Below are 27,576 nucleotides of genomic sequence, written 5' to 3'. Positions count from 1 at the left end.
CTCAGGAGGTTTCCATGACTTTGTGCAACCTGGCAGAATAAAACTGCCTGGAGCCACACAGAGATAGGATAGATTGGGCAGGACAGAACACATGGACAGAAAATATCCAACAATCCATCCCTGAGCTGCCAATCTGCTCTGGCTTTGGAGAGCCCTGTTCTGAGGCACAGCTCCTGCATGCCAGAGCTGTGACACTGATACTCACTGCTTGATTTCTCTACTTGCTCTCCCAGAAAATTTCCAAGTGGCACCTTTCCAAGTACTGGAAAATATTACTTTGCCTTTTTTTATGGCTGAAGCTATAAAAAGCCAAGGGCAGGAGTGTTTTTCATACAATGCTGGATCAAACCCACAACCATTAGGAGAGAAGGTACACAACTACTCCTGGCTTTTTCCTAGAGCTGTAAGGATCTTTTAATACACTCCTTCATGCAATTCACAAAGGGAATTTTACATCTGAAAAAGACATTTTTTTTTTACTCTTCCACTGTCTTGACTCCTATCTGGCTTTCCCTATAGTTATTTGATGAAGAAAAAGCCCTACATCTTTCCTCTCTTTTCCTAGCTTTTGTTTGGTTGTAGGACTGAAACCCATCAAAGCACTCTTTGCAGAAGGTAAAATAATGGATTGTAGTAGCACATTGTGCATGCAAGAGAGAAGGAGCTCTTCTGACCTCCTTTGTTTGCAATAAGCAGCAATCACAACAAATAAACAGGCATGAAACTCCATTTCCCAGCAAATACCATTCTCATAATTCAAGTAGTTTGTTTTGCCTTCTTAAACACTGTCCTTCTCCTCAGACTCACTTCATCAAGCCTGGCTGAACAGCCCAGGGCAGGACATGAGTGACTGGCACATCACCACAAATGTGTGCTCAGGAATGTCCCAGATCCTCCAGGAAACCATCACTGAGCTCTCCCACTGGCTGCAGTAATATCTGCACATCTCAGACACTTCTACCACAGCCAGCACGGTCCTGTGGGCAGAGGGAAAGGAAAAAAAGCATCTTGTTTCATTCAAGGAGGTTGTGCAACCTCAATTTCAGGGAGGAAATGAGATGAGATGCATGGAGCAGTGACAGGGGCATCTCCTGCCCAAGCTGTGGCAGGTGTAGAGAAAAGATCTCATTTCGTGCCTTGGTACCAGAGAAATCTGAGACAAAGGCACCTGCAAAGCCAGGGAGTTCAGTTACTCCCAAAGTGGAAGAGATTTCTGTACTTTCACAGGAAAATAAGTATGGTGGCACATGAAAGTTTCCCATCAGAGCCAAGCAGAAGGCACAGGCTGAGCTCCCTGCCACAAACCATGGCCAGTATGGGCTCTGCAGGAACATCTGGGATCCAGCACAAGAGATGGGAGGGCAGCAGTGGCTTCATGGGCAGGAGATTCAATCACAGCCTCCAGGTGCATCCTCCTGATGGGTCTCAGTCACAGCCACATTCATCACTTGCCAAATATGCATTCTGTTGGGATTAGAAAACCAAAATGGAATTCTTAAGCCCTGCAACATTCCATAAGTCTGAGGGAGGCTGAGGCCCCAAGGCAGCCCCATGGCAGAGGGCAGGAGACTCTCCAGGGATGGGGAGAGGCCCCGAGGGGACCAGGGCCTCCCTCCACCCCACAATGTGCTCTAGCACCCAGCAGGTACACACTGAGAGAGGCCACATACAAATCACTTGAAAGAAAAATTAATCAGAACTTGATTTAGTTTCTTTAAGTTGTCCAACAACAACCCAAAGCCTACCTAGAAGCCAAAACTCTCCATCTTCTGCACTATATCCCAAAGAAAAGCTCTCAGTTTGCTGTTCATGAGGTCCCTGGTAATAAAGCAGCTAAAGGCAGATGGTGCTGAAAAGCCCAATTGCTGGCAGGCTCCCATGGCAGCAGTCTGGAAATTCGTGGGTGATTCAGGCAGTGGGATGGCTCTGACTCACCCCCACACACCACGGGGACAGTCACAGCGAGCAGGATGTGACACTGCTCCCTCTTCAGCTGCAGGGGATGGGGAGGCTCTGCCCAGGGCACCTCTCCACGGGGTCCCATGGCAAATACAGACCCGGTGCTGTGAGAACACAGCAGCAGACCAGGCTTCCAACACCTCCAGACATTTTCCATCAGAGGATCCCAGAATGGTTTGGGTTGGAAGAGACCTTAAAGCTCATCCAGCCCCACCCCTGCCATGGGCAGGGACACCTTCCACTGTCCCAGGCTGCTCCAAGACTCGTCCAACCTGGTCTTGGATGCTCCCAGGGATGGGGCAACCTCCCTGGGTAAGCTGGTCCTGCATCTCCCCACTCTCTCAGGCAGGAATTACCTCAATATTCCATCTAACCGTGTCCTCGGGCATTTTTAAGCCATCCCCCCTCATCCTATCACTACACAGTCCCTTTCCATGCATTTCCATGTGCAGGACCCCAAGGCAGGCAGGAGAAGGGGTTGTGTGTGCAGGCTGGGAAGCCCTCAAAACATGTGAAAAATCAAACTGTGGGAGTTGCTTATCTCTTACACCATCCTTGCTCTTCACTTTAATAGCTCGAGGCTCCCCTCCCGAGAACAGCTGTCAAGAGATTTGCAGCAGCAGGAATGTGTCATCTGCACCCAATGATCCAATAGTCCTAACAATTGTGGGTATTATTTCTCTTAAATCTACCCCTTAATCCTATAATGCCATAAAATACCACTGAATCAGAGCTTAGCAGGATTCCAGAAAGGAACAGACTTTTAAAGAGATAATGAGAACTCCACATTTATATTGGATAGGATTGAAAGGAGAGAATGGGGGAGGTAGAACATACCAGATGGGCAGATTATTTCATAGTTTCCCTTAATATGATTTCTTCAACCTGAAGCATCTGGTAATTCCACTATCAGAGATTAGATACTGGATAAGATGGACAGGCAGGCTGATCTAACAAAGCAATTTTATTTTCTGGCTACACATAGGAGAGGTTCCCATTAAATCCTGTATCACAGGATAAAACAGAGGTGCATAAAATGTTGTATCCATGCAGGTAATGGCTGCAGGCCCTGGGACCCCATGTAAATATGTGTCACTTTTGATATAGAAAACAACACATCTCCCAAAGCCCCCATCCTCGCCAGGCAGGCGAGTGCTGAGAATGGATAAACAATAAAACTCACACAGCAGCCTTGTCCTTCAGAGGCTTTTGCAGAAAATTGAAGAAAATCTCTCCAGCTCATTTTTGTGGAGATTTGTGTAGAAGTCCTGCAGGCTGCAGGCAGCACCTTGGGTACTTCCAATCTGGAAGCAGAGATTGTTTTCCAGAACATGCAGGAATCTCATCTTAAAGCCAAAAAACCCAATCAAGCATGATAGAAATGTGTTCCCAGTGCCCTTCTCATTATGGCACTGTTTGGCAGCAAGTTCTGGAATAACTCACCCCAAAACACCAGTCCTGCCTGATTCAGCACAAGGAAGAGCTTTCCCAGCCATCCCAACTGGAAAATCTCGTGCACAGCCAGCACAACCTCTCCTGCTCAGCAGAGGGTGGGGATCAGCACCTGTCCAGGTGTGACAGGCACAGCTCCCCTTTGGAATCAGCCCCACACAGCTCATCCCACACCACTGGCACCACTCCTCTGGGAATCAGCCCAGGGCAACCCCCAAGCCCCCAGTGGGGAACAGCAGGGAGGAGTTTCCACCTCCCAGGCCAGGTGAGCAGCCCCAGCAGGGATGGGGAAAGAGGAGAGGGGGAAAAGGGAACAGGAAAGGGGAATGGGGAGAAGGGAAAGCAGAAAAGTGGAACAGAGAAAGGGGAAAGAGGAGAGGGGGAAAGGGAAGGGAAAGGGAAAGGGAAAGGGAAAGGGAAAGGGAAAGGGAAAGGGAAAGGAAAGGAAAGGAAAGGAGAAAGAGGATGAGGAAAGGGGAAGGGAAAGAGGGAAGGGAAGGGAAGAGAAGGGAAGGGAAGGGAAGGGAAGGGAAGGGAAGGGAAGGGAAGGGAAGGGAAGGGAAGAAGGAGAGAGGGGAAGGCATAAGGGAAGTGGAATAGAAAAGGGGAGAGGGGAAAAATGAAAAGGGAAAGGGGAAGAGGAAAAGGGGAGAAGAGAAAGAGGAAGGTGAAAAGGGAAGGGATAAGGGAAGGGGAAAAGAGAAAGGGAAATGAAATTGCTGAACTAAAGCAAAGATGATAATCCAAACTATCAGAAAGTGACATCACAATTCCCCAAATCAGGGGAAACAAGGTATTCTGCCATAGCTCCTGGTGCCGGGAAAGACCTCACCTTCTCCTGAACAACATCCTCACACCTCTGGGACCATCTTCCCAGGGAAACTCCCTCCTTTCTCTGCCTCTGGGCAGGACTGAGAGGCCCTGAGCTGTGAGCTGGGCTGGCTCCTCCTCACCAACAACACCTGAAACCCCTCAGAGCAGGGATATGTGAGTCCCTGAACCCTCAGTGATGCTGCTCGAGGTGCAGGGAGCCCGGAGATGCAAAAATACACACAAAATGTGCCAAACTTCCCCTAAACTCCCCTTGCTCCACTTCCCTCTGGCCACAGGCTCAAAAAAGGAGCAGGAAAAGGCTCAGAGCTCTGATGCAGCATTGCTCAGCACTCAGGGCAGTGACACTTGACCACATAAATCTTTCCTTAAAAACAAGGCAAACTGAGAGGAAAGGCTGGGGAGTGCCAGCCTGTGCCAGGACCAGTCCCAGTCCATTGGCATTCCAGACACTCTGCAGCCTTTAGCTGAACCACACAGGCTTCACTATTATATTTAAAACTACTACATGCTTTGTAATGCTTATCAGCTGGAGGGTTTTCAACAGTTTTTCCCTACTAATGCTGCAATTTCAAAGCCATTTAGGGTAATTTCCCTTGACTTGAATCTATTTTAATCAGAAACCAGGATACTTGACTTAAATGGTTTGTGTTCAACCCTTCATAAAATCAGCCATAAAACTTGATGCACTAAATAGCAAGGGAACATTGAAGCCAGAGGTAGGAAGAGGTGAAACTTTCCAAACTCTTCAGCAAACTTCAGCCTATTACACATCAGACCAACTGTTCTCTTACAATATCAAGACAATTGATCCCAAAAACAAAAAGAAAACCAATAAACAAAACTCACTCCTGAAGTTCTTCAATAGATAAAAGGCACTCAGTTGTGCAGCTGCACTCAGTACCCACAAATTCTCTCCCAAGTCTCAGCCCAGCTCCAAACTGAAGCATTTTTAATGCAGGGCTGTGCTCTGTCCTCTCCCCCTCTCTCTCTTGGAATGATGGATCGCGGAACTGAGGAAAAATACAACGCAAGCCCGAAAATGTCAGAATTAATCCTTTCCTTCCCCCCAAATCTGAAAAGAAACATTACTTCTCAAATTAATTCTCGCCAAGTAATGCTGGCTCTGCTGGAAGTCAGAGCTGTGGATGAGAAATGGAAATCAGCAGCTCAGCCTCAGGTAAGAGCTGGAGAAGGTCTCGCTCCAAGGATCCTGCATTGTGCTGGGATTTGCATATCACAGAGGCAAAGGTGAATTTGTACCTGCAACTCAGCCTGGCTGGAGGAGCTGCAGCAGCAGAATGCAGGCTGGGCCTGCAATCCTTTGGAAACTCAGCCAGGGATTTCTGCTGTCAGTGCTTGACAGCCATGGGGCTGCTCAGAATTCAGGCAGAGCCCAGAGAGGTGAAGGAACAAGAGCTGTCCCTGCTCCACAGCCTGGACAATCTGGAGCACCCAGGGACAGGGGGAACAAGAGCTGTCCCTGCTCCACAGCCTGGACAATCTGGAGCACCCAGGGACAGGGGGAACAAGAGCTGTCCCTGCCCCACAGCCTGGACAATCTGGAGCACCCAGGGACACATGGAGCTCCATATTCTTGGCTGCATGGTTTTCAGTGCACTGCAGATGCCAGGCAACAAGTTTGTCACTCCCCCATTGACACAGGCATTGGACACAAATCTTTCACAATTGAAACCTCTCTCAGCTCATTTTTTTAATCAGGGATTTCACTCCAGGCCTGGACATACTGACACTTCCCTATTTTGAGGAACACTCTGGCAGCCATATCTAAAATTAACCTTCACAAAGATAAACCTGCAGCATGTCTTTCCTCATCCTCTTAACAAAATGATGTGTCACCTCTTTTAAAGGCTGTTCTCCTGTGCTGCTTGGCAGGTAAACATCACCAGCACCTTAAAAGCTCAATCAAAAAAAGGAGAGGAAGGATATTACATGTATAGAAACTCCCTTTAAAGGCCCAGATGTCCAACGGGAGATCCCAGAGTGTCCCTGCAGGATCCCTGTGCTGGGAGGAGCCTGAGGGCAGCCCAAGGGCCCTGGAGGTCCTGCAGGATGTGAAGGAGCTGACAAAGAGAGAAGGAGGAGCAATCTCTGCACGCTTTTACAGGGTATTAAACACCAAAAGCTCAGAAGCTCAGTGAAAGCAAAGCTGAGCTTCTGATGGCATCACTTCCACCCAAAATCATGGACTGCTTTAGGAAAACAGAGACAGACTGGGAAGAAATTCACTTCTTTCCCCTGATAAATCATCTTGATGAACTCTCTCCAGCTACCTGGAACAGGGTGGGGCCAGGTGGGGATCAGTTTCTCCTGCCAGGTACCAACTGACAGGACAAGTGGAAACAGCTTCAGGTTGTGTCAGGGGAGGTTCAGGCTGGATATTAGGAAGTATTTCTTCATGGAAGAGTGGTCAGGCCCCGACAGCTGCCCAGGGCAGTGCATCCCCATCCCTGTAGAGGTTTAACAGCTGTGGCACATGGGGACACAGGTCAGTGGTGGCCTTGGCAGTGCTGGGGAATGGCTGGACTCAGCCTTGATGATCCTGTGACTCCAAGAGCTCATTCCAGCCCAACCACCCCAGTTCCTCATCACTCAGCAGGGCCCTGTGAATGATGAGGGAAGAGCCAAGAGCACCAAACTGGGAAAGCCAGCAGCACCCCAGGCTCTGGGGTGACACCTCAACACAAACATTCCCTCCTGGAGCAGCTGGCACGTACTTGGTTGGGCGATAATCCGGGATGGAACGATCCAGGGAAATCTTCTCACTGAGGTAGGAGTTGTAGCCATACTTCTCATGGGGTCCCTTGGCTTTCTCCTCCTCCTCAGGGGACAGGGTGGCTGGGAGGCCACCCTTGCCACGGCCACCATAGCCCTCAATGAGACCAAGGGACTTGGACAGACCTGGGGAGAAACAGAAACAACATCGCTGGTAAAGACATCCTTGGTAAAACTCATCATTGGTAAAACCCAGCCCTGGTAAAATCCATAATTGGTAAAATCCATCACTGGTAAAACTCATCATTGGTAAAACCCAGCCTTGGTAAAGCCCATACTTGGTAAAACCATCCTTGGTAAAACCCAGCCTTGGTAAAACCCAGCCCTGGTAAAACTCATCATTGGTAAAACCCAGCCCTGGTAAAACCCAGCCCTGCTAAAACCCATCCTTGGTAAAACCCACTGCTGTTATTTCCATCTCCTAAAGAAAAAAAGTCCTCCAACAATCCTGGCTCTTTTGGGATCCTGGCTGTTTTGGGCTGGTTTTCTGCAAACATTCCATGTGCTCTTTCTTTGGCCCAATGCTGGAATAGAAATGCCTCAAGTCTTGCAATTCCTCACGGCTCAGGCACACTGCTCCTGCCAGCCCTGCCCTGGTGTGCAGCTGATAACCTGTCCCAGGATCTGTGCATTTATTCAGTTGGTGGGAGGTTATTCAGGCCTCCTTCCCACTCTGAGAGAGGTAATTACATGGAAGGTTAGATGTCCCCAGGAGAAGGATAGGTTGAACACAGAGCAGGAATAAAACAGGGCTGGTTAAGTGCCAGCTGAATGAATTTTTGCTCTGTGTGAACAGTGAACAGCATACAAATGGTAGGGATTTAAAAACAATTTCCCCTCAATGCTTTCTTATCTTGTAAAGCACAGTGTTCCCAGACCCTTATCAAGGGGAATTATTTATTTATATCTGCATAGCTGAAGGAAATAGGCAAAGTTCAAAATGAGCTGCATATAGAGAGCTCCATGGATGATTTGGTGGTGGCTGTAGGAAGCCAAGTCTGTGCTCATGTTATTATTTGTTAGACAGGACACCTGGAATTTGAATTTTTTTCATTAGCAGAATTCACTCTCTTTTGGTCAGAAACATAAAAATTATGATGGATTTTGGGTTGCTTTTTGTCTCTTTGTTTTTTTTATATTGCAAGACACCAGGGTATATTCCCATTGATTCAATGGCAGAGCCCTGACAGAACAGGACAGATTTTGTCACCTCTGAAGCTTTTGAAAGGACAATAACCTTGAGGTTGGTCCTACTCCCAAACCTACCACTGACTTCCACTGTCCTGGACAAAACATTCCTGCCTCCCCACAGATTTAAATATTTTTTTCCTCGAAAACTAGCATTGAGAGACAGGAAAAAATTGGTGTTGGGAATGTAAATCACAGTTGGAAGCACACTTTGAAGAATTATTATCATTATTATTACTACTAGTATTATTATTATTGTTGTTGTTGTTGTTTTTATTCCTTCTGACAAGGAAGTTTTCAACATCCTTCCCTGCTCCATCAAAGCCCCTCTGACCACACTGGCGTTGATTAGGTTTTATCTGAGGGCAGTAACAACAAAACGAGCTGCCAGGAGCCCCAGGCTGTGGTGACACATGCAGGCTGCCTTTCCCAGCTGCAGGCTGAGCAGGAGCCAGGGGTCACTCAGGAAGTTGGGAAAGGTGGCACTTGGTGGCCTGCAGAAGCTCAGCAGGTCTCTCTGTGAACTTCCCAAACCCAAGTGGTTCCACTCTGGGAACCCTCAGCATCTCCCAGTTTGCTTTTAAAGCTTAATTTTACTTTTCTTGATTGATTTGAACACATTTCTCCCTGCCCAAGTGCTTTTGCTTTTTGTCCTTTGAAGCCACACACCTGTACAGAGGGAAATGGGGACCTCCTGAGGGGCTCCATGGATGGGGGACACTCAGTGGGATGTGGGAGCCATGGACATCCCAGCACCCGGCTCTGGGAGAAGCAGGCTTTAAAATCACAAGCTCAGGTTATTACCAAGAGCTAATAACAGATAATTAACTCAGGCACCAAGGCACTGCTTGTCCCAGAGCTGCACACTTGAAGCCAGCAGGGAAGGATGATCCCTCCAGGGTGAATCCATCCCCCACAAGATCCCAGACATTTCCAGGGGTTCTTATCTCTGGCTCAGGTAAGGGAACTGTGCTGCCAAGCACAGCACCTCAGTGAAGGACCTGGAATTCGAGGTGAGGAATGTCCCTGAGTGCTCAAACACCACCAACCACCCAGGCCACTGCAGCCTGGGGGACAGAACCCAGCACACATTTCTCTCTGCTCACCCAGTTTATTTCTGCAGATTCTGTCTTTCTACTGCTTTGAGTTGGTAAATGCTGATAAACCAACATCATTTAACCAAAGAAATCAATCAAATGGATCCATTTGTGTTGGGCAGGGCATCACCATGAGCCCACCACCCTCCCTTTGCAGGAGAGCAGCAGGAGCAGGGAGGGTCATGGAGATGAACATGGCCAGGTGGGATGTGCCAGGATCCCCTGTCTGTGTCTGGGCTGGTTCAACATTTCCTCTCCAGCCCAGGCACTCAGGAGGGTTCAGCAATGTCACTTTTGGTGCTTGGCACTCAAAGCAAGAGTCAAGAACGTTTGGCAAGGAAGGTAATTCATGTCCAAACAGAGGAGGAAGGAATTTGTTTCCAGCTGGCTGAAAAGGTGCCTCAGGAGCAGCAGAACTGAAAACAAATGGTGACAGCACATCCTCAGCCAGTGAATCCATTCATTGGCATGCATTCACCACATTTCTGGGCACATTTCTGTGAACTTGAGGTACCTTTGCTGTGACTTCAGGAATTACCCTGAGCCCAGCCCATGTGGCTGCTCAGGGTATTCTGGGATTCCATGGAACCTGCTTGGAATTGGCCTGGAAGGGCCAGAAGTGACACAGAGACAGCACGAGCAAAAAAGGGCAAGAGCATGGTGCCATGAGCTCGTTTCCTCAAAGAACAGGGCTGAAAGCAAAGAGTCAGGACTGTTCCCACACCACGGAGCAAATCCTTTATCATTCTGGGCAGGCACAAAGCAGAAGTGCTGAACCTCTGCCTGAAAAATCTCTCCTGATGCCTGCTCCAGCCTACCTGTAGTGATAAACAGCATTAATCCCCACAAAAAATCTTGATCTTTGTAGTGAATTCAGCCCCTAGGGAATTCTGCAGCTCATGAGATGGGAATGGGCTGCATGGAGATGAGCTGTAGGTGCAGATCAGAGCCCTGAGCAGCCACATGCTTCACTCATCCCAAAGCCACACTCACCCAAGGCTAAAACAGGATTTTTTTCAGAATATCCTAAAAATTCTGAACTTTGGAACGAATGGAATATATTGCTATTGTACTGCAGGACTAGAAGGCAAAAGAAAAAGCAAGACACCACTTGGAGCTGCCAAGATCTGAGCCTCTCCTGCTGGAACAGCCAGACAGAGGATCCCTGGGGACTGGCAGGAGTTGGTTTTCTTCAAGATGATATAAAAATTTAATCTCTACAGCAAAATTATTCCTAGACTGAGCACAGTTAGAGTAAATATATTAGTCTCTTCTTAAGCTGAGTGTATTTCAGGAGGAGGCAGGAGTTTTCTAGGACAGAGAAAATCTTTAGTGAATACAATCAAATGTGATTCGCAGCCTTCATTTCCAAAGTCTCCTTGGGAGCTGGAGGGGGGGAAAAGCTTTTTGCTCCATGTCAGCTTGGATGAAGGAAAACATTAACCCTCCCATACAACTCCCAGCTGAGGAAATTTGTGATGAGAGGGCTGGGGAAGAAAAAAGAGCCCTGAAATGAAAAGACATTTCTGAGAAAGGGGTGCTGAGCTTAACGCTGGGGGTGAGGAGGGAAAACATCAACCTTGCAGTGCCTAAAGGGGTCACAGGGGGCTGGAGAGGGACTGGGGACAAGGGATGGAGGGACAGCATACAGGGAATGGCTCCCACTGCCAGAGGGCAGGGATAGATGGGATATTGGGCAGGAATTGTTCCTGTGAGGGTGGGCAGGGCTGGCACAGGGTGCCCAGAGCAGCTGTGGCTGCCCCTGGATCCCTGGCAGTGCCCAAGGCCAGGCTGGACATTGGGGCTTGGAGCAGCCTGGGACAGTGGGAGGGGTCCCTGCCATGGCAGGGGTGGGATGGGATGACATTCAAAGTCCCTTCCAACCTAAACCATTCTGCGATTATAATACAGGAAAGATTTCTGGGAAAGCGAAAGTTTTAGCTGCATCTTTCCACATGTGTATCTCCTGCAGGACAAGGGACAGAACACACAGAGCTCAGGGTGGAAGCCACATTCCAATAGGGACAAGGAACTTGAAGCCCCACTTCTCCAGAAGGAATCAGTAACACTGGAAAACACGGGAATCATAAAATGAAATTCAAGGAGATGTCTCTGCAAAGCACAGCTCTCACTCAGTGAAGCACAGTGGATTTTTCAGCCCCAAGAGCTCTCACAGGGATATTTGTTCCTGGCCTGAGTCAGCCAGAGAGCTGAAGGCCAACAAGGAATCTCTGACCTGGGGGAAAAGCCAAACCGAGGGGGTGAATGGCCCAGTGTGTGACCTGCAGGGGAGTCAGAGACAGGGGACACAGCAGAGAGGCTCTCAGGGCATCGTGTGAGAAACCAGAACTGCTACAGAGGCCAGAATGTCCCAGGAATACTGGAAATGATGGGAACTGCTGAAGGTTTTAGTGCTGTCCTGCTGATCACTGCAAACACAGACTATTAAAGGGAGGGCTCATTAACAATAAGGGGGATTGGCAGAAGAACAGGCACCAATTTTCCTTTGCAGCCTTGGTGGAACCTGGGGCATGGGATTTTCTGTTCTTGCAGCAGTTTTTACACAGTTTTAGCCAGACTTGCTCAGACTTGTTATTATTAGAGTGAATAACCCCCATTCCTCTGGCTGTAGGTCACACCTGTGTAAGGTGGAACCCTGGGCTACCCCAGGGCTGTGGGAACTGTGCAGGGAATACAAACACAACCCTGTCAGCTTGCATTGCTCTCACTGCCTCCCAAAGCATCCTCACACTCCTGCAGGGGAACTAAAAGTAGCTGTAAAGGATCACAATATGAGAGTTTGCTTTCTCCTGGGGGAAAAAATATTTAAAGTTTAAAAAAGAGCTTAAATACTAGACCCCAGTGAAAAAACAGTATTCCCCTGAACCCTTTACAATTCTATTCACTGTACATGCTAAATTTATTTCTCTCAGGGCTGACCACTTATCAAAAGTTTATCCCCCAAATCAGATGCTGTAGCTAAAGGGTCAGGGCTTCCCCTTCCACTGGACAGTCCTTTCCCAGGAGCTGGATTTTAGCATATCAGGACATCTCCCCCAGTGCAGGATTGTACAGAGCTGCCTGGTGTCCTTCACCATGCAAATGAAGTGTTGGTTTACTGCAGAGATTACCATGAGCATGGTGACTTTCACAAGTGGGGGGATCACAAAAACTCCCAGCCTCTGCTTTCAGCTGAATGACAAATGGGAACTCAGACAAAGCAGCAGAAGAATGGGCCCAGGCTTGGCAAGCAGGGATTTTAGGAGATACAAACTGAAAACAGAGCATATTTCACCTGTACTCCAACATATTGCATCTCTGAAAAAGCTCCTGCCTATGAAAAATTATGTGAATAATTCTGGCTGAAATGAATTTGTCCAACAGAGCATTAAGATTTCACTTAAACAATTGTGACAGGTAGGGGTAAGGGAATTGAACACATTTTCTTGCAGCCCAGCCAGGCAAGGACCAAAACCAGGATGGACACAGCTAATTTTAAAATATATTTCATAATATAACATTTTTAATGCCAGTCTGGATGGGGCTTGGAGCACCCTGGTCTGGTGGAAGGTGTCCCTGGCCATGGCAGGGGGGAATGAGATGAGCTTTAAGGTCCCTTCCAACACAACCACTCTGGGATTCTCTGCTTTAAGCTCAGACTAGATGATGACCTGTAGAAGAATGCTTTAAGCTCAGCTGTGCTTACACCATTATGGGAAGAGTCAGATAATGCCCAGCACTCCCTGGAAAGGATGGAGAAGGGAGCACAGTCACTGCACAGGTCTGAAGTCTCATTTGAAATGTTTAAACACAAATCTACATTTACATGTCCATACACACAGGGATTCAAAAATGAAGTTTTCTTATCAATATAGAAATGGAAACAGAGGGAAATGACTTTCAGAGCCAGAGGGAGGATCAGCACCCAGAGCAAGGACAAGACAGTGATCAGGACAATGTCAAAGCCTATTTAGCCTATTGCACTACAAGTTCTGCTTCCAGATGATAATTCCCCAATCCAGATTTGCCCCTGGCACAAAACAACAGAAATCCTTCCCCAGGCCAAGGCTGTTTAGTTCTGAGGAATGATTTATTTGGTTCCAACACCTGGGACTGGTGAAAGAGCTTGGACATGGCTCTATCCTCCTGAAAAACCCAAAAATAGTTATTTTATTTATAATGCAGAGTGGCATTTCCCACTCTGCTCGCATTGATAAAATAACTTGTTGAGAAAGGCAGAACTTGGCAGCAGAGCTGGTGCAGAGCAGAAATCCATAGGCTAAAGAAAGCTCTTTGCAGCTCAGCAGGGAAAACAGGCACTGCTGTCAGGGGAGTGTCAGGCACAGAGACCTTGTTCAGACACAAAAGACAAGACTGGAGGTGATTCAGCCTGGACACATGTGAGCACTCCTGGCAATTTAACAATGAGAGCAATGCCTTTCCCTGTAGGTGCAGCCACCCCCACCCCAGGAGCTGCTCTGCTGCTGGACTGCCCCTCTCAAAGGGGAAATTCCACCCAGGAACCCAACCCCTTACAGCTCTTACAGCTTTGTCCCAAAATCACCAGTTACACCCCACTGGCCTTCATGTTTGTTCACATTCACAGCACCAGCAGCTGCCTGGGAATTCTGGCTAACAGCCTGGGATCTGGGAGCAGGGAAGGATGAAGGGGATTTGCAGAAAAGGTAAAGAAAAGAGTTTGTTGCAGACAAGCCTTTGCAGAAGAAATGTCACCTGCATGTTATGACACAAATACAGATTTATACCTCTGACTAACATAGGGGACTGCCCCATTCTGGAAATATTGGAGAAAAGAGAGGAAAAAGAGGCAAAAAGGAGTAGATCACAGTGTGTAACAAAAAGGAAAATCAGGGACAAAACCATCACTAAGATCATTTAGTGAGAGAGCTGACTCCAGCTACACCACACTGTGTTCAGGATGTCAGAGAACTGCAGAGATCTGGCTTTAGTAAGCCCTGCCTAAGGGCTGCTTTCAAGGATTCCTGGGATTCAGTCACAAGCATTTCCCCACCAACACACAGCAAGGTTTGCATGAGCTGGTCACAACAGTCCAGAGCAACCTTCCCAGCAGCTGCTCCCTGTCTGTTCCAGTGCACAGATCTCCACAGAGCACAGCATGGCCAGGCAGCAGTGAGGAAGCACAGGAGACCCTCAGAGAGGGGAGGGGACTCGGTGAAGAGCACCCAGCATAGAATTCCCGACTGGTTTAGGTTGGAAAGGACATTAAAGTTCATGTCATCCCCACCTCTGCCATGGGTAGGGACAATTTCTACTATCCCAAGGTGCTCCAAGCCATGTCCAGCCTGGCTTTGGGAACTGCCAGGGGTCCAGGGGCAGCCACAGCTGCTCTGTGCCAGGGCCTGCCCAGCACAGCCAGGTACCAGTGAGGAGACTCAAGCAGGGAGAGAGCAGATGGCCAGCAGAGCAGAGCAGGTCCCCCAGCACAGCACAGCAGGACAGCAGCTCCATCCAGGGCACCACAGCCAGATGTGCATGGCTGGAACCCCCCTTGGTGAGACACTGCCATCAGCAGCCTGGGCTCAGTTTAATTCCAGGACCTTCATCCCCATCACTCTGCAGACAAAAAGCTCCAAGTGCTGCCAGGCTCCCTCCAGGCCTGCTGGGCCATGTCCCCCTGACAGACCCCAGCCCTGCCAGGAGAGCAGGGAGCCTGCAGTCACCTGCTGAGGCTGCAGGACCACAGGGGCTCTGGGCATGTGGCTGCTCCATGAGAGGAGGATGGATGAGCCTCTCCTCACCCTGACAGCAGTCTGGGGAAAGAGCCACACTGGAAGCTTTGCCCAGCCATCCACCTGCTGGGAGGGAACTCACTGAGAGCTAAATCCTGCTGAAGTGTCATGAGAGGAGTCTGTGTTCCAGCTGCCAAGGCCACAGAGCAGAACCCACAGCAGGACGTGGCATTACAGCTCTGACACTTGCCAGTCCCTTCAAAGATCAGTCTGGGGCTGTCACCATCCCCAAGACAGACAAGGTCCCTGGTCCATGCACCCAATGGGTATTGACTCTCCACACAGCCCACTGCCAGCTCTGCACTTGGGCTTTGCTGGGCTTTGCCCTCACTGCTCCCAGACACGCCTGGCTCAGTGCCTGTGGGACAGCTCAGGACACTGGAGCTCAAGGGAGCAAGGCCAAGGGCAAAAGCAACCTTGCATATTTACACTGCTCAGCCAAGGGCCCATTTGGGTGATGAATTAAACAATTACCTGCAGCTTTATTTTTAGGAGACAGGCTGCAATTCAAGCAAGAGAGAACTTAGCTGCTCTCCTCTCTGAGCTGCCAGGACATTGCTCTGGCAGGACACACTCTGATGTGCCAGGCTGCTCAGGGATCCTGGCAGGAGCAGCTCTTTGCTCAGAAAAATCACACCTATCCCATTACTGGGAGTCTTCAAGGGCAGGCTGGATGGGCCTTTGAGTGATTATTGGAACAAGATGATCTTTAAATGTCCTTTTCAACCCAAACCATTTTCCTGCTGAGGATGGAAGAGTCTGGAAATGTCTCTAGTACAGGCATTTTAAGAAATTCCCAAACTCTTCCATCCTCGGCAGCAAAACATCAGCCCTCACATTTGTGCTCAAGCAGTGATTTCTGAGGCCAAACTGCAAACTGCTCATCCCCAGGCAGTCACTCCCACCACCACTCCAGGCTCAGGAAAACCTTTTGTTGAGCTTTCATTGCTGTTCTTATCCTACAGTGCAAAAATTTCAGTTCTTTGGGTAACACAGTCCATTCCCACCTCCATCACAACCAGTTTGTTTCCAGGCAGAGCTGTTGCTTGGGCACAGAGATGTCAAACTTCAGTGCCAGCCTAAAACCACACAGCAAAGGTGGGAAAATAAGGATTTCTTAAATCCATCTTGTCCCAGAGAAGCTGTGACTGGAGCAGCACCTGCAGTGTGATGGGACCACCCCAGCGAGAGGAGCAGAACCACGGGAACGAGTATGGAAGCAGGAAAAGAACAGAACCCACAAAAACACAAACGAACAGTTTTTGAACCCCATTCAAAGGTTATAAATATTATTCAGCGTTTTTATTTTCACAAGGAATCTGTTATCTCTATAGCAAGCTGTTACTGTTTGTGGTTTCCTCTAATGCATGATCCTGTTTTCCTTCTGAAAACATTTCCTCTCTGTATAGATTGGCCTGTTGGAGAGGGGAAAACTGCTGCCATTTGGCAAGATAAGAAATGAAGAAGCACCACAGTGTAAGAGCAGACATCATCAATACAAAAGTGGCTGCTCAGGTTTTGGGCTGAGTTGTGTGGGTGTGTGGGAGGTTACAGAACTGTGTGAGCCCCGTGCACAGGGCACCTCCTCACAGAGCCCTGGGGGAGGCAGAAACTGCAGATGGTCACCACAACACCTGCCTAGAGGTGTTAGAAGGTTATAAAACCTTACAGAGGCTCCCTGTTTGCCACTCCTGAAGTGTGGGGAAGGGAGGAACACGAGGGTGGTGTTTGTAACCCAAGGCCCAAGCAGAGTTCCAGGGCACTGAGACAGGCTGGGCACCTGTGACAAAAAGGGTCCATGGGACTGTACCCTGAGAAGCACCACACTGCACAGAATGCTTCCAAATTCCAAAGGGGCCCCTTGATCTGAGTAACCCCTCCCTGGGCTACCTCCAATGTGCTCAACCTGTAAAGACTAACAGATTAGAGAAGGGATGTCATTGCCCAAAACTGGCTCTCCCACAAAAAGGATGTAATTGTGATGTGAAAATGGTTGCAGAGAGACAAACTGTGGATTTACAGGTGCATCCTTGCAAGTATGTACAAGCCTCATCCCAACTAACTGCATTTTACTGAGCTGTGAACTCACTAATTCCTTTTTAAGGTCAAGAAAGTCCATTTGGCAGAGGTTTGCTTGGTGCATTTAACTTCAGTGCTCTGACACTGTCCTTGCTCAGTGCCCAAGCCCATTTCCTGCTGCTTGTGGGGTGTGTTCTCAGACACACAGGGCACCCCAGAGAGTGCTTGTGCTCTTCAAACTCCTTCCATCTGTTTGTGCTCTGCCAATGGGCCATAGGGGTGACACAGCCAAAGCCAGAAATAAAGGAGCTAATTTGGTCATCGGAGAGAAATAATCTCCACTGCAATGCCTTTATTCCACACATCTGCATTCTCCTGACAAACACAGCAGCTTTATGGAATGCATGCATTGTTGGAATGAGCACAGGATCACAACAGACACCTCTTGGACAAAAACCTGGGATTGTCCCAGTGTGACTCAGTCTCTGTGTGGGGAGGAAGAGTTTTGTGTGCCTTCAAGGACTCTGCTACCAAGCCCAGCTCGCTGAAACCACTCGGGTGCTCAAGGAAAGCATGAACTGAACTGCTTTGCCTCAAGGAGTGAGCCTGGAGCTCACTCTCCACCATCCATGCACATCTGTGAATGGTTACACTGCTCAGCATTGGGAACAGCTCCTGAGAGGCCCCAGATCTGTGACTGTTTAACTCTGTGTTTCTATAGAGAGCTTCTGATGATAGGCACTAAGTGCTTTAAAAACATAATTAACGCTCAAAGCACTCCTGAGAGGCAGCTAAATATAGGGCTGGGAGTTTCAGGTACCTGGAGTAGGACTGTCCTTGATCCTTTTGTAGAACACTTGGTACAACAGGGTACACGGTACAATAGGGTCTCGGGCCCATTGTGCCTGGGGCTCCCAGAGAACTCAGGAGGAAACACACCTCACTCCTTATCCACATGTCAAACACAGAAAATACCTTATCCAAGGGGGCTTAGCTGAGGATTGGTGTTTACAGACACAACCTGATTTCTTAGGCAATTAGAGAACCTGCCATGGCAGGGGGGTTTCCTCCAGAGGCCCCTCCCTCTGGAGTGACCACACCAGTGACAGGTGACACCTGAGCACTGACACTGTGCTTTGAGCCAAGCCCTGGCTCCACGGCTGACCTGGAAGGACCAGGTGAATCCAGAGGGCCTCAGCCACTGCAGCACTTCACAGGATCCCATTTTCAGACAAAGAGAAGTGTCTGGGCCATTTTTTAAGAGCGAGGTGCTCAGTGAGAAGAAGCCCCAGAGGCAGATCACACGTGCCCAGGTGTGTGGTGTCCCCATGGGCCTCCCTCAGCCTCCTGTGCTGTGGAAGAGATCCCCACACGTCCTGGGCAGTGCCACCAGGGTCAGGACAGTCACACTTGCATTGCATGTTTCCTTGCCCAGAAAGCCAAGAGGACTCACCAACCGTGGCCTTTGCCAAAGCTCTGGTCTGGAGGAGCTGCCCTGTGTTTGCCAGCCAGCACTGTGACTTCCCAGGCCAGCACAATCTTCACTTCCATTCTCCTCCCACCCCCAGCTCTCCAGCACACACTTCCTTCCTTCTTCTGTCCTTCCATCCTGCCTCCATCTGATTTCCAGCCCTTTGAATTCCAGTCTCCTTCCACACCACATCCCCTGAACGCTTCAGTCCTTGCTGCCCCCAGTGCCCCCCTGCCCCAGCACTGCCCATCCTCTGACCTGCCCTGGGGCAGCCAAGATCAGGCCCAAGACTCCTCCTAGATTCCCATGAATATTAATTAATTCTCCCCTAAAAACTGTGCTAATGAGTAATCCTGCAGCTCCCCAGCTCACAGGCAGTGACTGCTCTTTTTGTGTTAAAAAAAAACCCTCTAAATGCCTTCCCATTGCTTGTCCTCGACAGGCAGGGAGAAATACAAATTGTTAAGTCCATATTTAAATTAATTCCCAAACTGATCATCTTAAACAATTTGGGAAATATCTTGCAACAGCTCTAAGTGAGTTATATCCTCTCCTCCCTTTTCCACCTTCCTGAGGAGCACAATTAGCACCCACCTGCCAAAGCTGGCCCTCCTTCAGTAAATTGAAGGGGTTAAGAGGGGAACAAAAAATGTTGTACAGAACTCAGGGTCAGCAACCTCATTTAGCAGCTCCCTGCCTTTGCAGGTCAGGTTTAGCAGGGAATCTGCTGCTCTCTGGAAAATGCAGCCTCAGTGGACATGGAGCTGCCAACCTTGAGCCCCAACCCCTCCCTGCTCGAGCACACCCTGCAGCTGCTGTGGAAAAGGTGCCCTAAGAAGAGGAAAGTCATGCTTAAAATCCCCAGGATGAGAACAAATCCAAGCAGAGAACGAAAATCTGACCTCACTGGGAGCTCAGGACAGACAACAGGAGCTGAGGACCTGAACTGGGGACACCCTCTATGGGGACAGGGTCACACTCTCCCCTGACTCACTCGAGGCTTGAAGGAGATAATTTCTTTTCTCCCACTCTTTCCCAAGGACATCTTTCCAGGATCTGCCACTTTTTTCTTCCCTCTTGCCATGGCCAAGCCTTCCACACCCCCCAGTCTGCAGAGACTGCCTTGTCCTTGGGGAAATTGTTCACTTCTGAGCAAAACAGCTCCTGCTTCAGATGGTGGTCAAGAGAAAAACCACAAGCATCACATCCACTTCTCCATATTTAGGGATTAAGGATATCCCATCTTTGGACAACACCTGAGAGCAACTTGGACCTGTAATTCAAAGAGAATTACAAATGTTGAGCAGGAAGTGAGGAAAGGCAATTTTTGCATTAAATCTTTTAAATCTTGAGTTTCCAGTAGACACTTTCACAGTGGAATGTGACTGCGGGATTGCACTTGCTCTCCAGTGCTGCTTTTTCAGTGTAAATCTTCCTATCACACCAGAAATTCACATCCTGCTTCCCCTTTTCCACAGTCACTGCTATGATAACCCTGTGCTCACAGCCCTGCTGCATCTCCACAGGCAAGTGGTTTCCAGTCCATCTCCATCCCCAAATCCTGCCCTGTTTCCCATAGCCAGCCCACTCCCTTTTCCTTCCTTTTCCTTCCTTTTCCTTCCTTTTCCTTCCTTTCCCTTCCCTTCCCTTCCCTTCCCTTCCCTTCCCTTCCCTTCCCTTCCCTTCCCTTCCCTTCCCTTCCCTTCCCTTCCCTTCCCTTCCCTTCCCTTCCCTTCCCTTCCCTTCCCTTCCCTTCCCTTCCCCTTTCTGTACCACAATCCACCCCTCCTGCCTGACCCTCTCACCCCTGCATGTGCTCGAGGGGATCAGGAATATCCTCCAGTGCTACCAACCTGCTCGAGTGCCTTTTTCCTCTCAGAGAGGGAATATTGGTGTTTCTGGCTACTGCAGCATCTAATGGCAGCATTCATCCCCCTTTTCCTCAAAACTGACCCTTCTCACTTCAGCCTAGCAGCAGACAGCTCTGGCTACCAGAACCCTTTAATTCTATGGATCCATGGTTAAGTGGAATGCCAGGATGCTCTGGATTTATTCTTCTGGATACACTTGTCCTCAGTTTTCAAATTATTGATGGAAACATTACCATGAGAAACCCAGAATCCAAACCACCAAGCTGAACGTGCTCGGGGCTGGTGCTGATTTAGCATCAACCACAATTCAGGCTTGAAAAAAAGACTGCAGGACTAGGAAATTTGAAATTTGGAGTTTCACTTTTTAAATCTGTGAGAGGCTTCCCTGGAGGAAAGGCAGGAAGAACAGAGACCCTGATGCACTGTATGCACTGCAGGAACTTCAAAGTGAGTAGTTTAGTTCAATTTAGTTAATTTGCATGGGTGAAAAAGTAAGTTCTGAGCCTCAGAACCCACAGCTGGGGGCTCTGGGTGGTGGGGACAGCACCTGAAGGCACTGCAAGCCTTGGCAATTACTCTCCACACTTTCTTCTAGGGATTAAAACAAGCACTGAACTCCTGAACCCGAGGTGCTAAAACGGCATTTGAGCAGTCTGACCTTCCCCTCACCGCAGGGGCCTTAGGACAAATCCCTTTTATCTAAAACTGACCAGTTTGCTGCAGGTCAGGGCTTTTGGAGGGGAGCATTTACTGAATCTCATTTCTGACCCAGGGCAAGTTTTTTCTCTGTGGCACATCACCTCCATTACCCACTTGTGTCCCTCATCACTTCCCTAATTTCAGTACCAGGCAGATAAGGAGCAGATGGAACCGGGTTTTTTCTTCTGTTTTGTAGGGGGAAGGACAGGGCAAATAGAACACACAAAAATACAGCACCGAAGTAATACATGCATTGTGCTGCTCAAGGTTTCAGCTCCAAACTGCGGCTGGCAGCAGTTTGTGGTACTGGAAATTATCTTGCTTAAAAAAAACAAACCAACAACAAAACATCCTTTCTAAAGGTCAGAGTCTCAGGAGGATACATTTAGAAGGACAGTACCACATCCTCTAGGCCAAATAATTTGTCATATTTTCAATACGTGCTTGGAAGGGATGTGCAGCTCATTTCAACTAGACCAGCCTCAAAGACCAATTGTTTCCAGACCAAGGCTTGTGAAACAGCCCATGTGCTACACCCCAAACCCCCCAAAACTCCCACTCTGTTTGCCAGCCCAGGCAGAGACTCTGCCAGCACAAGGAAAGTCCTGGGAGGGGAGGGGACACTGGAAAATATTCTGCATAGATTAGGGCTAAATGGGCATTTTTGGCTGTGCTTTGATGTCCCAGCATGGCTGTTCTTCCGTAAGGCAGAGCAGAGATAAAAACTTCAGGATGAGAATATCTCACAGAAAAAAGGACAATATATGTTTACTAATTTTTCCAAAGGTCCCAGGGCTAATTCCCCAATTTTGCACAGATTAATTAGAGTAATTAGTTAAGTCATTAACTGTAAGGTCTGTGAAGCACCGTGTTATTTTATTGTTCATTTGTACTCAATGAGATCTTGATACATGACTGGGTTTCCTAAACACCACCTAGGTACAAATAACTAATGACAACAGCAATAAATGAATATATTTAAGGTGACTGCAAGACTCTGGGACAAGACTCTGTTAATCAGCACAACTTTATCACCCTCAGCAAGGAGGTGAACCTGGCCTGAGGGCTCTGTGTGCCCCTGCCAAAGCAAAGCAAAGGAGCCCCAAATTCCCTCGTGTTTGAGACTGGGATTATTGCATGGCAGAGACTGCAGGGACTGAACAGAATTTTACCAAATCTGCTTTTATCTTTTGCAATGTCAAAACTCTGATCTGCAGCCAATGCTGGCTGCTGTTCTGCTGACTTATTTTTAAACACTTGCCAGCGTGTTATAAAATGAACATCCCTCCCTTCCCCTCCCCAGGCTGGGGAGAGGAGCTGCTCCTCCTCCAGGAGCAAATCCCATCTGCTGCCTGCTCCTGGCACTCAGCACGTGGGGACAAGGCAGGAGCTGCTGCATCCCACTGCACCAGGCACTCGGGGCTCAGCCAAAGCTCCAGCTGATCTTGGAGCCTTTTCCAACCTGGATAATTCTGTGAATCACCAGCAGCACTTTCAGGAGCACCCGAGGGGCAGCACGTGCCCATTCCTTGGTATCACTCATGGAACATCCTCGTGTGAGCTGACTGGAGTTTGTGCTGTAAATAAAATTTCCTCTTATTGTCCACCTTAATGCCCACACCCCCAGCATTTCCATCAACCTCTTACAGAGGCAATGAAACCCCAAACACTGGGGCTGTGTGTGAGCTCAGCACCACAGTGTTCGTGCTGCACAGGAATGTCTGTCCACAGAGCAGCAGGAAAAATGCTTCCCATATGGACTCTGAAATAAATATAGGACCACTGTGGCCCTCATCCCATAATTCCCCATATGTTACATGCCTGTAATTGTCTGCAGAAAGTAACTTGCTCTTTATGTTAAAAAAAAAAATAAACAACAAAACACCAAAAACCTGCTGTGCATATTTCTGGCATTTCTTCAGCTTGGTTTTGAATTCTGGATTAGGCCATGCATTAGCCAAATGAAACAATAAACAGCTGAAAATAATTCCACGAGGTCTAATCCTATCTTAGGGATAAGTTTATATCTTAGACTTAGTTATCAAGTACTGAGTCCTATTTTCTGCTATTAATTAACAGAAGAAAAAAAAAAGTTATGCTGGTAAAAGTTTTCAGGAAATCACAATTAATGGCCAGGAAAAAAAAAAATCAGTGGTTTTCTTCTCATCCCCTACTCAGAATAATGTGGCCACTGCTGCCCTGCCTAAAATAAGCACATCATGTTTTCATTCACATGATTCCCTATTCTGTGAAATTTAAACAAAATCCATGTGTTGGCAGCAGCTACCAAATACCTCATGGCCCAAACCACCAGCAGCAGCTCCAGTTCTTCCCTCCCTCCAGCACACCACCCTTCCAGGCCATGTGCTCTGCAAAGCCCCACTGGAGTACCAGCACATGGCTGCAACGACCAGAGCAAGGGGGGAAATCAATCCCCAAGGATGCTGTGCCCTGGGTTTGGTGCAAAAGCTGACATTTGGGTGCAGCCAGCTGAGCTGGAAACCCCAGAGCTCTTTGGAATCAAATGGATTTAAACTCTCAGAGTTCTGAGCTCAGTATTACCCAGCACATGGGGCAGGCTGAGGAGTCTGGTGGGCCCTTCCTTCCCATCAGGGCTGGATGACACCTCTGGGTGGATAATTCTGAATCCCACCCAACAGCCTGGGATCCTTCATTTCCTTGGGCTGAGGTTATTTTTAATCCCCAACTGTTTAAGCTAAATGTAGAGCAGGAATTCCCCCTGCACCACCACCAAAATTAGAGGCAAGTGATCCATGACCCTTCACAAATCCTTTGTATCACACATGCTGCAGAAATATGGAGAAATCAGTGATTTCATAGGATGAGTTTTCCCCTGGAAGTTCTGCTCATTTTCTAACATCTCAATCCATCTGTGCCACCCTTTTAAAAATCCAGCCATCCAACAGATCCAGCCAGGGCAATGCTATCACAAGCACTAAATAAAAGCCCAATAATATTAGAGCAGTGCCTTTCACAGGCAGCAAGACGTGATTAAGATAAGAAAGGTGAAGAATGCCCAGAGATTCAGGGAAGAGCAGCCACAGGGATGTTTGCTGGAGCAGATCCAGCAGCACCACACAGCCCAGCTATCTCCCATGTCATCACCCATCAGATTGCTGGAGCACATCACAGCCTGTCACACACTCCCAGCACAGCCCCCACGTCTCTCCAGCAGCACATTTGTCATCCTGGGAGCTCTTCACTCATCTCTGCTCCATCTTATGCCTGTGCATGATGCTCACACGTGCCACAGCAACCTGCAGACACTTAAGTCCTCGAAGCAACAGATTTTCCTTCCCACTGAGGCAGCACAAATGAGTTTGTTACGTTGACTGGAGCTCAGTGCAAACAGCAAAGAGCCTGGCTGCATACAAAACACAGAGCCAGAGCCAGCTGGGGCTCAGGGGCTCTCTCTTACTGACCATCTCTGCATGTTTCCAGTCTTATAAAGAAAGACATTAAAAAGGTTTCCCACCCTCAGGCCAAATGAGAGCTCTGCTTTAGGCATATTACACACTATTAACATATGGAGTGAGAATTTCCAGCCAAGAACCTGCAGCCAGGTGTTTAAGGGTATTTAGACTCCAGTTTCCACCAATTTCACTGTAAGTTAAATCATATTTTACTTAAATCACAAGTACTCTAGAGTTCAGTAAGTGTTTGGACAGCTCTCTCAGGCACAGCGTGGGATTCCTGGGGTGTCTGTGCAGGGCCAGGAGTTGGACTTGGATGATCTTTGTGAGTCCCTCCCAGCTCAGGAGATTCTCTGATTCTATAATTGAAATGAGAAGTGATCTATGAGGATCTCTTGCCTGGGGCCACAGGAGACAACTGGAAAGAGCAGAACTCCAGTTTGTCCCACAGCAAACTTAACTGGTGACAGTCTTTCCTCCTGGTACATGTGGGACCTTGGAGGCCCAAAAGGAGATGTTTCAGACACCATCTGTGTGCCATTGCCAGGGGATCCCATCTGCACCTGACCCCCACAGCTCTGCATGCTTCTCCCATCCTGATTTGGGCTGAGAGGGACATCAAAGCCCACCCCATTCCAGCCCCTGCCATGGCAGGGACACCTTCCACTATCCCAGGGTGCTCCAAGCCCTGGCCTTAAACACCCAAATCTATTTCATACAAGCTGTACCCATCCTGCCCAGCCTGTTTTGGTCGTTGCCTGGCTGGGCCATTTTCCTGTACCAAGTGACAGAATCCCAGGGTGGGCCAGGCTGGAAGGGGGCACAGAGGGTCACTGGTGCCACCTCCCTGCTCAGGCAGGGCCATCCCAGAGCACAGGGCACAGGATTGTGTCCATGTGGCTCTGGAATATCCCCGCTGAGGGACACTCCAGCCCCTCCCTGGGCAGCCTGTTCAGGTTGGGCACTGCCCAGGGCAGAAGTTCTGCCTCCTGTGCAGGGGCAATTGCTGGGCTCAGTCCCTGCCCGTTCCTCTGGTGCCACTGCTGGGCCCTGGAGCAGAGCCTGGGCCCTGGAGCAGAGCCTGGGCCCTGCTCTGGCCCTCCCTGCACACAGGGACACCCAGGGCTGAGGGTCCCTCTCAGCTGGGGCTCCTCTCCAGCCTGAACAGCCCCAGCTCCCTCAGCCTTTTCTCGTTAGAGAGATGCCCTCATTACTGAATTTAACACTGAAGATGTGATTAAATAGGTCTGAGTCTTAAACCACTTCTATGGACCAATGAAATGAACAGTGGGACACCTGTACAGGCAAGAAAGGAAACCCAATGCCTGGCTAAAAGAGAGGCCCCTGGATTGGTACCTGCTGCCAGTTTTACCTGGAAAAGACACCCCCACGTTTCCTTTCAGTAAGGGCTGACAGTTTTTCCAGGGGAGAACACCATCCATTCCAGCCCTGCTTCCTGCTCACACCAAATGTACCTGCACACAGAACATTGCCTGGCACTGGGGGAAACTTCCTGTGCTTAGCATCCTCACAAATCAAGACCAGGATCTGAGTGCTGGCAGGGAAACACCTGCAGCTCCGTGATCCATGGTGTCAGGCTGGAAATAGCTCATCCACTCCATTCATGTACTGAAGAGATGGATGCTGGAGGGGTTTAACTGTGCCCTTGATCTCCCAGCCTGTAATGAGTTTTTGAAGTGACTGTAAGTCTGAGGGAAGGCACAGCAATGACACTCTTGGAAACCTGGATGCTGACAAGCATTGTCCCAGGAGCCAGGGACTTTCAGGGTTGAAACCTGCACTTTGAAGGCAGCTGGATAATTCAGGAATTGGGGAGCAAAGCAATGGACAGGAGAGATGGGATGTGTTTACCCCAAATGACAAAATGCTCACTTGTGTGGAAGGGCTTCACTGCATCTGCACTTTCTCCTGCTCTGGTCAAAGGGTGGAAAGGGAAAAGCAGGGGAAAATAGAAAATGAGAGGAAAAGGGAAAAGCAGGGGGTGGGGAAAGAAATTGGGAAAAAAGGGAGAGGTGAGGAGCTAAAACCCAGGAGCAGTGGTAAATCCTTTGATGTTTGCAGTCTAAAAGGAGCCAAGATTTCATGTGAGCTTCAGGGCCAAGGACACACTGGGCTCCATAATGATCCAAAGTGTCACCACTGATTGTCTCTCCTTGCTTTTCCTCTCTAATTTAACTAAAACTACCTTTGCCCACACCTTGGACTCCAGCCCTGCCTGTCGTGGTGGATTCCACAAGTCCCCCAGACTTCTGTGCTGACACTGAAGTCAGTGTCCAGAGATCCTCTGCAGGACCAGAACCAGAAGCACTGGTCCAGCAGCTGCTTTTGGCTACATATTTTTGTTTCATTTCAAAAACATGAGTATTCCCATGGCATTCAACACAGCATCTGCCCCTGGACTTCAACTGCAAACAAAGAATCAAAGTCCCTAAAAGCCACCTGTGTGTTCAAGGTGATACAGATACCTTGTACAAAAGGCATGAAGCACTTGTTTAACCTCAAACACATCCCTAGGAGCAGGATTAACACCAAAGAAAGAAACAAGAAAAAACCTCAAACTGTAACAGGGTCAAATGGAACAGCAAGTGCTGCTGTAATGGGAAGGGCAGCAAATGAAAATATGTGGCCTTTAACAAGGTACCATGGGTAAGACAGAAGGACAAAATAAAGGCACCAGCATCACTGACTGCTGCTGGAAAATTGCCTTTCTGCTTCAGTGCTGTGTACAAATCACACTATCTGTCCCAGGGCCGCAGACGTAATTTGGTACAAAAGCAGACATGAATATGCTTAAATAATTCAGGGCAAAAATCTAAAGAATATGGGCTGCCTTGGGTACTTCCTGACATTCATCTTCAAGACACGAAAGAGGCCAAACAACTGGTGACTGGTGTAGTTGGCCTCATCAGCTCTGTCTCTGCCCTCACACAGATGAACGTCACAGCAGATCCAGCGTGCCGTGTGTTA

General features: G+C 48.7%; 1 protein-coding gene across 1 annotated transcript in view; it reads right to left on the bottom strand.

Annotated features, from left to right (window-relative positions):
* GALNT17 (polypeptide N-acetylgalactosaminyltransferase 17) overlaps positions 1–27,576 on the bottom strand; it is a 208,048-nt gene that overhangs the window by 147,723 nt on the left and 32,749 nt on the right. The window contains exon 2 of the mRNA XM_014881477.2: positions 6,981–7,164. Within this exon, the coding sequence (XP_014736963.1) occupies positions 6,981–7,164 (184 nt within the window). The remainder of the gene's footprint in view (positions 1–6,980; positions 7,165–27,576) is intronic.

This window comes from Sturnus vulgaris, chromosome 21 (assembly GCF_052056855.1).
Source record: "Sturnus vulgaris isolate bStuVul1 chromosome 21, bStuVul1.hap1, whole genome shotgun sequence".
In the NCBI taxonomy this organism is placed as follows: Eukaryota; Metazoa; Chordata; class Aves; order Passeriformes; family Sturnidae; genus Sturnus; species Sturnus vulgaris.
The sequence above is the reverse complement of the archived record's forward strand: the minus strand, read 5'-3'. Positions and strand labels throughout refer to the sequence as shown.